This window comes from Cylas formicarius, unplaced genomic scaffold (assembly GCF_029955315.1).
Source record: "Cylas formicarius isolate icCylForm1 unplaced genomic scaffold, icCylForm1.1 PGA_scaffold_5__7_contigs__length_24384050, whole genome shotgun sequence".
In the NCBI taxonomy this organism is placed as follows: Eukaryota; Metazoa; Arthropoda; class Insecta; order Coleoptera; family Brentidae; genus Cylas; species Cylas formicarius.
In genome coordinates, this window is record NW_026844341.1 from 18,329,937 (window position 1) to 18,342,750 (window position 12,814).

Sequence of the window (12,814 nt, forward strand, 5' to 3'; positions counted from 1 at the left end):
TAATATTTCCTATACACCTATTTTTATTAAATAGTTTTTTGATATTTGCCATAATAGTCGTTGTGTGCGCCCTAAACGTGTAGGTAAAATTTTATTGTTTTGTTTTCAGACAAAATCAAGTTCTACTTTACAATAATTACCAACCCTAAAATAAAAAGGGAAATAAAATTATTAAAAGCAATTTTTTTATTTAAAATGTTTATTAATTAAACTATGTAACGCTTAAAATCTACATCTAACAAGGTTCTTTATTTTTAAAACAAATGCTCAAATTGACGGCCGTTTTTTTAGTAAACATATCCTACATCTTCTTTTGATGCTATTTTCTGCATTAAGAAGTTCTACCGCACGAAGCTGCTCGAATGCAGTACGAAGTGTCTCTTCCAATTCCTATCTAGTAGTTGAGCGATTTCGAAATACAAGGTCTTTGATTCTCCCCTACAAAAAGAAGTCCCAAGGGGTCAGCTCCAGAGACCTGGGGGACCAATACATGGGACCTTTATTTCCGATGTTTAGCAAATTAGTAATATTTCGTGCATTGTGAGAAAGTGCACCGTCATGTTGAAAGCATAGCTCATTATTTTGCTGAAGTGGCAAATTGTCGATAAACGGAATTACGTGCTCTTCTAAAATTTGTTGGTATCTTTCGGCATCTACATTTCGATAAAAAAAATACGGCTCAATAATTTATCCTCTGTAGATGCCTATCCATACCTTAAAACTGAACCTTCCCTGATTCAACTGTTGCACCATAATATGAGGATTTTCCTGTTTCCAGTAATAGCAGTTATACCTAGTGAATATTCCATCACTAGAAATGGTTGCCTCATCCGTCCACATAACTTTCCTGGCAAAATCGGGGTCTTCTTGGCATTTATTTAGGTACCACCTGCAAAGCGCAGCGTCTTGGAGCAAAATCTCGTTGCAGTAATTGATGCACCTGCCGGGATCGATAGGGCCTAAATTTGTGTTTTTTAAGCACCCGCACGGCATTTTTGCGTGGAATTCTAGTGTTTCTCTCCATTGTCCTGAAGTATTCGGGTTAATTTCTATTTTTCCCAGAACCGTTAGTTCTTCCAACTCTCTATCTCTGGCTGGTCTCCTATACGTCATAGGCCGCGATTTTGGTAAAGGATCCGTATTTTTGTAGATGACGTTTTAACTTCAAAAATATTTTTGAGCTTGGTTGCCTTATTTCCGGATATCTCTGTCGATTTTCGATATAACGTTTTATCATGTCGTACTTTTCAAAGTTTTCAAACATTTTTATAGCTTGACGAAGACGCCATTTTTGACACTTGGGCTTGTGTATCATGGCAATTGTTTTTATCTGATCATAGCTACCTTAAAACTGCATAGGTTAGGGTTAAGCACAACCTACTACGATAATTATTAAAAGTTGCAGATATATTTTTAACTACTAAAGCTCCTCGAATTTGGACCACCCTGTACAGTTCGTTCATTCCCCACACTCTATATATCGGCATTAAATATTTTTAGATTGATGGAAAAACTATCTCCAAAATTGGAAGACTACTTGTCATTATCGTTATTAATTATTGGATTGTCCGCGCATCCGTAGAGTTCCCGAATGTCATTCTCAGCTGTGGCTACTGCCTGAAAAAATATTCAGTAAAATGATATGACGTTTTTAGCATTTAAGTCGGGCGCTCTGGCCAGCGTAATTGACAGTTTTCAGTTTTTGTCGAAAAATCGATCGGTAGCGACGACGAAAACCAAAACCGCCAGTGCTTTTTTTGTCTACACGCCGATCCGATACGAGTCGCGTCGAAAGTGTTACTTTGAGGCGGACCCAGGATCGGTTTTTTAAAAATAAATTCGGAACCCGTTACCGCGAGTCGAACGGTTCACCGATTTGGGTTAATGGTCTGGTCGCGCTACCGCGCTTTGGGTTCGTTTTTATCCTCGTTTTTCTTAAACGAGACCCGATTCGGATGCCTTAGAATATATACCGTACAGATGCGACAAAGGAGGTCGAGTGGGCGACGTGTTTGACAAAATTGTCGAACCGATGGGGTACGAGAATCTTAAAAATATTTTTTCGTAAAAAAACAAATAAGTGTTGAAACAAAAAGAAAAAAATGGATGGATTGTTAATATTTTTGATTAGATTTACCCTTTTTTATAATGTAATAAACGTTATGTCCAATCTATTCTCCAAAACTGATCAAAACTAATATATTTCTCAAAAAATAATTCTTCGATAGGAAAATCTTGACTAATTTTTAAAAAACCATTCATATTTGGCTTGTCCCATGAAGCCTAGTGCTTAACTTATTATCGTCATCAAAGTTTAGTTGATACAAATATTTTATATTTTTCCAAATAGCTTATATTTTTTCCAAAAATACCGCTTCTAGTTTAAACATGACCGAATTGATTATAAAATATTAAAAATTAAAAAAATTAAATTAACGTATTTTTTATTTGTCGAATGTGGTTTTCACGACATAATCTGGTATTTAAGAGGGATACCTCGTTTTGGTTTCTCTTTGTAGCCCTCAATAAATAGATTCGCAATTCTAAAATGCCGTTCCAGAATCGTACAACAGTACGCACGGTACAGTTCTTGTCGGCTAACATCTTAAATACGGCCCTGGCTTGGGCACACGTAAGTTAAAACCATAAGGGTTCGTAAAAACGGTATATCGTTTGGAGAACTCTGCAAGTTGACTTACCCAGGGCACCGTAGACGTTTATTAGTACCAGTACGACCCCGATCATCACCATTTGCGGGCCTCGCGCCGTCATCTGAAACAAACGACGAGATGTTTAATATTTTATCACTCGAAGCGATGAAAAAGGTTCGGCAAACGCCCGTGGCGGTTTTGCGTTCCCCCATTTTAGAAGTTTTATATCGTCGCTCGTAAATGAATAACTCGTATATTACCCTGGAGAGGGTCGTAAATTATGCATCCCCATTGTTGGTTTCGCGTAGCGGTTGTAAATTAGAAGGAGTATACGGACCATTTTGCCGTCTCTTTCGCCAGTGTCCGATTTATAATTGACCAGTTCTTAATACGACGCCAACAAAACAGGACAGTAATGAAAAGGTTGACAAAGTGGAGGATGCAGTACGTCATAACGCGCCTGGTCCTTCATAATTCACCGAAATCGCTCGCGCGGTCAAGAGGTCGCTAGAAAAAGTGATTAATTATCATCCCGCCCCCGCCGCTGGTGCCGGTGGTTCATTGAACCGCTGCGGTAATTGATGTGTGCTACGAGTCCGCGGGGTTAACCCTTGACCCCCATCGGAGAGCACATCGCAGGCATAAATAGTGGGCGTTTCCGGCGAGACCTTGTCACCTTCCAGTGAAGTTTTCCCAAAAATAAGTGGAAGCGTGGCGTATCGGGAATATACCGCTCCGTGAGAAAGAATAACACAAGTCTTAAAAATTAAACTTTTTTGAACATTTTGGTAGGCCGATTTCGAAAATTCTATACGTTTATATGTATAACGTAACGTTTTTTTGCAAATACTAAATGGAACAAGAACGACATTCACAAAATAATTCATTTTTTTATTCGGTAAAAAAGTGGTATCCTAGTTAAAGGAAAGTGAGAAAAAACTTTACTTTTAGAACAACAAAGGCCAATTATTTACTTGGATTCAACTTCAACTGATAAGTGTAAAACAAACGCGCCATCAAAAAGAGGTAAAAGAATAACTATTTTGCATGCTGCCTCTAAAGATAGTTGAATTCCAAATGGACTTTCTCTGTCTGCGAAAAATATTAAAGATTCTTTGGATTACCATGAAGACACCACCGCTGATTTATTTGAAAGATGGTTTAAAAACAAATTATTTCCAATGCAAGTTATCACAGTAGACAGTTGACCAAAACCCCTTCCTCATGTGACACAAAAGCACCCAATCCAAAATTGCATGTATAACAACGACATTTATTTTCACGAAGATTATACCAAAAAGCAATTAATTGAGGTTCTACAAAGCTTGAACCTACAAAATGAATACGTCTGTGATAATTATGCAAAAAATCTAGGGCATACAGTTTTCCACCTTACCACTGTATATTTAATCCCATAGAACATGTTTGGCACCAACTGAAATCTGCGATTCGTCGCAACAATGTTTTTCCCCGTGTTAACTCCAATGTCCTCAAACTTATAGACACCGAAATTTTTAACATCCCTCCACAAAGTTGGGCAAATTCTGTTAGACAGAAAAAGCAGAACAATATCCATTATTGCAAATAATATAGAACAAATAATATTTAGAACAGGTGATGATAGTGATAGTGATACTGACATGTGAATTATGTGAAATAATTAAATTCTAAGCCAAGTACGGACCTGTTCGGCCACATTTCATTCTTACAGCTTGCCTGGGTCTTTCCTTAATTCGTATCAGTTAGTCAGTTTCTTATGTCTATGAACAGACTTTACATTTTTGCAAAGGGAGCGGAAGAAAATTGTGTGCTTATAAATTTATAAGGTAATTTAAAAATTTAAGTTTGCAAAATACACATAAACTAAGTTTCAATATTAAACAATATCGAAATTTGAACCATTTTATTTTTTCAAGCGAAATTGGCTGGCTATCCGAAAAAAAGTAAGCAATAAAATGTACTCCGAATTGAAAAAAAAAATGAAAAAAATTTGTTAATACGAAAATTATGAAAAAAAAACTATTATATAGAAGCTTAACAAAGGCCGTTTGGTTAATTTTTTGTTCTTAAAATTACTTGACAAATGACTCCCCGAAATATGGGACACATCAAAAACGTCCAGTAACAGCAACGACTTTTCAGTGTTTGCCTTAAAACGCGTGTGTTTATATTAGCATCTCTGCAATTTTCTAACCTAATCGGTCACCCCCTTTTAGGATCATTTCGTGAACTTGGCGACATAACCTAAAATATTTCTTTGTTTCCTAATGCAAACTGTCTTGCCTGTGTTCCATAGGCGCAGTACCTATGACGATTGTCAAGGTTTGCGAGAGTGGTAGGTTTAAAATTAGTAGTTATTGGCAGAGTTTGTTTCTAAACATACCTAGTGTTTCAAAGTTTTTCGCCACCAAACTCAATATTCGAATTGAAATGTGTTCGAATATAACTGGGATTGCGACTTGTGCACGAGAATAAAACCGGTCGCATCAGACGATCAGAGCGAAGTACAGGAAGAAAAAAAAGATTCTCATCAGAAGAATAATACAATCGTTTTACATAAAAAAGGAAGGACCTACCTTGGACAAAATAATGTCCGAAATTAAAAAGGATGTTTGTTGAAAACTGAAGAAAGTAACTATTTTCTGAAGATCGTCATGAAGACAACAATGATGATGTTTTTGAAGACTTCCAGCAAAATATTATTTCTCCGGGCTCTGTTGTAGTCACGGATGATGCCAGCTACGACTTAAGAGAATCCGAAAAGATATGTGTTCTTGGAAAAAAAGTGAAAGATATCCTATACATGAATACACGAAATGAAATACGTCCAGCGTGTGTAAAATAGAACAATGTGGGAATGCCACAACACAACTGTAGAACAAATGAAGTTGTAAACTTTACGATATGACTTTTAAGTTGTTGGGAATATACATTTTATTACGCTGTCGAATTAAGGAACAAAACATATTTTAATAGTTTCATCCAAATTTGCAGGTTTAATTTCGAAAGTTTTATTGTCAATGATGTCAAAATGTTCACAAATCTATTTTACAAATACTTCATACTACAAAATCTCCATTTTCTAACGGTGTCGAAGAACTAGAACTCGACGATTCGAGTTTTGCTTAAATCCGTTTCTATCAAACTAACAAACAAAATGGAGAAGGTGCACAAATCGTTTTAAGTCTTTCGATCGCGGGCATTGGGAAACTATGCGCTCGACTCTGTGTTTCTTCCGCTGCCCCGAACGGTACATACAACTGTGTGTACGTTTCTTTCATTCTTTAGACGCAATCAATCTTCAACCTGTTTAAGGTACCGTTTTTTATGGCTCCGGCAATTCGTCTGCCGCACCGGTCGATAACTGGGTCGACTGCTGATGTGCACCGCGCGAACGCGGTCACTAAATTTTTGGAATTCGGGTCGCCGAAGGATTCCATATAGCGTCGTCCAGATTAATAGTTTGCACTTGAAGAATCCAAAGGTTTGTGTTTGCGCAACGCGAGCCGGCAGGAGTACGACGTGGTAAACGGCCCTGTTCGCATTTAAGAAGAAGATCGGCCCCTCTGCAAAGCAATGGCATCTGAATGAGTGTTTCTTGTAACTACCCTTTGGTATCTCTGATCAAGAAAATTAAAAAAAAAATGTAAGAGCGGTACATTTTATCCCGAAGAATTCCAGTTTAGCTAGGAAAAGCAAACGATCCAAGGTGAGACAAGAGTTTAATTTAGCATCCGCTGCTCTCAATAAATTCATCAGTAACATGAAGCAGTAACGTGAAGAGGTCGAAAACCAGATTGAGTGTCTGGGAGGATTTTGTTATCGCATAGGAACTGACGAAGTTGTTTAGCTGCAATTTTTCCAATAATCTTTGAGATGGTTGCCAATAAACTGATTGGTCTAAACTCATTAATGCCACTTGGACATTCTTTCTTTGGAACGGGTATAACTTCAGCTCGCTTCCATGAGTCCGGAAAAACCTCGGTTAACAAGGAAAGTGATATGACCGACTAAATAAGGAGTAGTCAAAAGAATCATGTTCATATCAATATTTTCTGAGCCATGAGCGTTAGTTTTAATACTAATCAAAGTTTTATTAACTTCCTCAGGGTAAACTTTAGCAAAACGGAATGAATTGGAACCAAATCATCATCAGACTGATTTTAAAGTTCTTCTTAAAACTAACTTAATGGCATTGTGTACATATTAGCTACGCGTGATGATCTAGTATTAGGATATCATAGCTCCTCTTAGCGTTAATAAAATCAGGATACCGATCTGGGCATTGATATAATATTGAAAAAAATACTACAACGCCTTCCATTTTTTTCATTGATATTTTCCTAAAGCGGCATATCGCTTCCTTTTACGTCGGGTACTGTCCGCCATTTGTATGGGATACGATCTATGCAACTATTTATCGAGATGAACTAAAAATTCATCACGCGTTTAATACATCATTCATAATATTTGAAGCGGTACGAGAATTTCGAGCATGAATTATTTATAGACGTCTCGCTCGTTCTACCAAAAATGGCCTTATTAGAGAAAGAAAGTAATACGCTTTTCAGTACAACGATACTTCAGTTATAGTTCGCCGAACGATATACCGTTTTTATGACATAATCCGGTACCTTGCTTGTTGTCGCTGCTTGTTGCATAATATAGTATTTTAATGTAGGAGATCGACCTATCTAATGGGAAAATTCAGCTTGAAAGCGAGCTACGTCATGTAGGGAATGTTTTAGGAAAGTTTTTGGTAGTGCCTTCCACTTCGTGTTCAAACTACACGCATTTTAAAGAAAAATATAGCAATGGTGCGAAAAAATGGAAATTTATGTATACGCATCGTATATCTCAGGATAATATTGAGGCAGACAAGAAATCTAGGCAGTTGGAAACTGAAACTGAGGGGGAGTTAAAAAATAACCCGTGAATTTAATAGGTCCGATATTGACTTATTTGCTTCAAGAGTTAATAAAATACGTAAACGGTTTCTTTCTTGGCTGAGAAATCCAGTAAGTTATGCGGTAGATGCATTTACAATTAACTGGTTAACTTTTTATATTCATACATTCCCACTTTTCACGATCATCACATTTTTTGCATAAGATAATTGAAGATAAAGCAACGGGCATTTTCGGTGTAGTGCTTGTTAGTAAATTAATTCATTTTACCCATATACCTATTTTAAAAACTTTTCGATTTATTTTCACTTTAACAGAAAAAGTCAACGATATTTAATGACTATAACTACAAGTAAACTTATCTTGTTTCTAATTATCATTACTTATACATTTACTGATCAACAGTACAATACACAACTTACAGATCAAACATCTTCAAAATATTAATAACATTACCCTAAGCAAAGCTTATCCCTACCAAAAGCGAACGTGAAAACTAGTATTTTTTAAATAATGGATTAAGTTGGTAGCAGAAGTCTTATCCGGCAAGCAGTTAGGCAGAGTACCTGACACATCGCTGGATATTTGTAGGGCTTCCATTACCAGTGGTACCATTAAGCAGTATAATCCCTGTTTAAAACTTTGGTGAGAGTTTTGCAAGCAAGAGAATCTAAATGTTTTTTCAGTATCTGTACCAGATGCCTTAAAACATTTTTGAGAGCAGGATTATATTTTGCCAATGATTTTAGGCTAACAAACCCAAATACAGCTCCATTTGGGACCCGTCTAATGTCCTTAACTACATAAAAACATTCCACGGAAGCTCAAAATATCTTATTTTGTTCATCTGAACCGTGTGCTTTTCGATGTATATTAATACGTGAATAAATTAAATTATTATTATTATTAACATTTCCTTACAAAAATTAGCTTATAAGTTACAAAGGGTTTAAATAGATTACAGCCAACTCTAGTTTTGTCATTTTATAAGGCAGATTCTTCATTATGTGTGCACGTAGCCACACATTAATGCAATATTTTAAAAAAGCGCAAAAATTAAGAAACTCCCAGTTCGAATCACTAATTACTACTTTTAAAAAGCCTTTTAAAAATGCAAAACCTAACTCCATTAGTAGATGGAGTAGTTCTCAAATGTAGTGGTGTTGATAAGTCCACATTTACTGCCCATAGTACACGGAATGCAGCCATATCCGCCGCGGCTCGTAAGGGAGCAAGTATGGATATAATTAGGCTGGCAGCAGGATGGACTGAAAAGTCAAAAACATTTGCTTATTTCTATCAATGCCGTTTGTTAAAATAGTCAAATTTTGCCGAGGCTGTTCTGGGCTCTTAATCTCTAATTACTCTTTACATGTATTTCGGTTTAAGTTACACAGGTAGCCTTTTGTTTAGTGTTGAACAATCGTTTATTATCATGGTTTTGTGGTAATTTCGTTTCTTCCTACGTTTTACTTAATTATAAAGACGAGGCGTAAAATAATTAACAGATCAAACGAACTTACCTGAAGTGAAGTTCGATCTGAATTATATGAAGCCTCGTCGAAATAATTAAGTCCCTCCCAACCCATAACCCTAGGCATACAATTATAAATATTTGGTTTGCTTTAAAAGAATGAGGTAAGACGCCGGGATGACATACCGATGCTAGCGGAGTGCACGGAACATAAAAAAAATCGGTTTCTTTAAAATGCATGTAGTTTGAACACGAAGTGGAAGGTACTACGTTTTACTTAATTATTTCGACGAGGCTTCATATAATTCAGATCGAACTTCACTTCAGGTAATGTAGGAGATCAACCTATCTAATGGGCAAATTCAGCTTGAAATCGAGCTACCTCATGCAGGGAATGTTTTAGGAAAATTTATAAAAATCGCACTAATATGAATTAATATAACGGTTTAATCAAAGAAAACCCTACTCTTAAAATACAACAGCCCCTTTACAACAGGCCACTCTTAAACTCATTCCGAAGTCGAAACTATAAACGCTTGTAAAAACTGTATATCACTAGTGAACTATACTGGTCGTTTCACATTCGTGCAATGACAACGAATCGCTATCACGGCTATCACTTTTTATGCGAGGCAAGTATTTTTTAAGATATTCTGCCAGTTTTTTTTTATAGTATTAACGCGTATGACAAAGAAAGCAATCCTCATTGAAATAAAATTTGACTCATAAAATCCATAATTAATTAAGGGTAATCTGGAAGCGGCGCTCGACCGCGGTGTTGCCAAGTTACTGAACTTAATTTCCGAACGATTCGTCCGTATTTACGAACGGTCGCTGCTACGGTTAAAATATCTTTGGTTTCGACGAAATTGCCCAAGGTAATCGGCGGTCGGGCTCCTCGTTGGATCCTAGCACAAAAGAATAATATAGACGCGTAACCAATCGTCAAGGTGGCGTTGGGAACGAAACGAAACGAATGATAAACGATGCTATTGTTCGCGACGTACCGCGAGTATCGGGCGGAATTATAGATTCCACGGCTAGAAGCGTAACGGGGCGGTAATTGGTTATACCGAGAAGTTGTCCAAATGCTAGAAGGGGGACTCGAGTCAGCGGTGCAGCTAGTACAGTTCTCTCTCTTCAGTTCTGACCCCCATTAGGGAGTGTGGTGGTCAACGTAACATCATGCAAGATTTTTCTCCATGCGCTAGTCCTGATTTCCGCTTTGCCTTGAATTACGAGTCTTTCGATATTGTCCGGATCTTTCCTCATTATATGTGCAAAACATTTCAGCTTGTTGGAAAGCCTGTTGGTAATATTAAGTTTATTTTTAATGGAGACGTTTGTACGGCGTTCAGTTCATGGGATATGGAGCTGACGTCTATAACAATACATCTCCGAGTTGGGAGTACCAAACAGTTGACCAAACAGTTTTTGATGGCTCTTGAAATCTGGCGGTCTTTCCGCATCTTGGCCAGTTTCCCCGCTGCTTTGCCATGTTGCACCTATGCTTCACTTCTTCTTTGGATTTGCTTGTATTTGTCAATAGCCATTCCAAGTATATATATAACTTCAAAGCGGTCAATATGACTTATATATCATCGTTTTTTGTGTATTTCGTTCCAGACCGAGCCGAGTGCTTTCGTTTTCTTTCCTATTTACTAAATTGATTAACTCTTTTTGATACAAATTATAGTCAAGTTTCTTTAAGTTAAACTATTTTATACATATATACTATATGTAGTATAGTGTATTGCGTAAAAAGCGAACGGCACAAATCCTCAACTGTTGATCTAGTCAAAGCAAGGGCTCGAATTTCTTCAATGGAAAGATTAGATGAAACTACTTCTCCAAGACTAACATCAATTACCAGTGCCAGACAAGCAACTCCATTTTTTTTGGTTAGTTTGTCCTTTTTTATTCGCCAAAAACAAATAATGAACAACTTTGTCCCAGTTTTGTAATGTTTTAGTGTATCAATTGAAAATTTGTTGCTTGTTAAGGCTTCTTTCATTTTTGCCGATTGTTTTCATTAATACAAATATGACTGGAAGTTAAGTGGTTATTGGGATGCTGAGTTTTCGAATAATTAATATAGTTTCTTAATAAGACACCTTTTAATACTCTAATATTGCATTTGGTATTGTGCTTCTTCTGATCCGACGTGAATTATTTGAAGGGGCTATTGTGTATCGAGATTTTCCAAATTGCTCTAAGGAGGGAGTCGCGTCCAATAACTATATTGTTTTCTTCTCACTCTTTACGGCATCCTTTATAGAGGATATTGGCGTTTTTCGAAAAGCCTAGATTTCTTTTAACTACTGAATAAACATTCATACACCTTTTTTACAATTTTTTTTACATCTAAGGGCAAACGATTCCGATTCCGATATATCCGATCTGTCAGAAACAATAGGTATGAAGATCGGATTTACTTTTTGGGGAAGGATGCGCCAAAAGTCAAAACCATATACTTTGTGAGACATGTTATATTAATGTTTTATTGTTACTGTCAATTCGGGTCATATAGTTATGACGTTACATTTTGGACAGATAAAGGTTCCTGAGTAGATATATGTGTAATTGGTATTAATTTAATCGAGTTAGACAAATTTATATTGTAAAATTATGCAATAATTGAGATGATTTACGTTTACTGAATATAGAAATATTAATTTATATCTTCCAATTATTTTGTAATGTAGATGTTTTTTTTTTTTCGTTTTTTTAAATTAAACATTCAAAATTTGAATGGTGATGGGAAATGAAAACGTCAGTTTTGGTCGGTTGCAGGGCGCGATGAAACGATAACCGCGCCCTCTCTAGCATCAGCGAGCAACTAAAAGCACAGATCCTTTTTATTTATTATTGGTGTATAATTTATGGCTACAAGTGCGCGCCAACTTCTCTCGCTTTTGGGTTAGCGACACCGGCTCGAAATTACCGTGATTTGTGCGGATTTACCGTATTCGACCTGGTATACGCTAAACCTACACGTATTAAATTGTAATAAATGCGGGGGTCCGCGGCGTTGCCGAATAGCTCGCGGGTTAGTTGAGGTGAATCGAATATGGTCAACGCTTTGTGCCGTTAGGTCGGAGATTATAGTTATGAACGTCGAAACTGCCCGAGGTAGTGGCCGCGACCCAAACGGTGTGTATGAGTGTGTGCGCGGGGTAGTTCATTATTGCGGCATTTCTCTCGAAATGTTGTAGATTGCCTTCCCCCTCTTGCACGAAAGGCAACTAACTCGGCGCCCGGTTACGGGCTGTTAATTAAAATTTTAGATAGACTTTTGGTCGTTAATGAAGGTTTCCATAAATTCATAAATAATTCATTTAATCGCGAAAAATGTATGACCAAAAGTGCGAAAGTGTCACCGTAAGGCGTTAGCTTTCACATTGTCGGTACCTTAGACACGGGCTTTGAGCAATCGGACATTTTCGGTAGATTTCGGTCATGGTATTTGGACGTTTGTTAACGTCGCGCTGTTTGGCAAAAATGTACAAAAAAACTCCGAGACTTTTATATTATCATTATAAAGAATACTATATAATATACTACTATTGCTTTTTTTCTTTTTATAGTATATAGTGCATCCCATAACTTGGCTGTAGTAGAGGACCAAATGCAACTGTCAATGAAATTAAGAAGATTCATCTATTAAATACGATGGCAAATCGTAAAAGATAACTTACCTAAAAATTACAATTACTTTTAAAACGAGTATGCTTGCGTATTTATTCCAGAATTATTTCCTTCATTGCTGTATTAACCCCTAA

At 36.8% G+C, this 12,814-nt stretch overlaps 1 protein-coding gene across 3 annotated transcripts in view; it reads right to left on the reverse strand.

Annotated features, from left to right (window-relative positions):
- The window catches only part of LOC132701703 (uncharacterized), a 62,244-nt gene that overhangs the window by 12,447 nt on the left and 36,983 nt on the right, over positions 1 to 12,814 (reverse strand). For 2 of the 3 annotated variants that reach the window (XM_060669835.1, XM_060669837.1), the window contains exon 2: positions 2,700 to 2,772. In XM_060669835.1, coding sequence (XP_060525818.1) covers positions 2,700 to 2,772 — 73 coding nt within the window. Of the gene's footprint in view, positions 1 to 2,699; positions 2,773 to 2,911; positions 3,008 to 12,814 lie in introns of those variants that run through there. The other variant, XM_060669836.1, reaches the window with a different exon arrangement.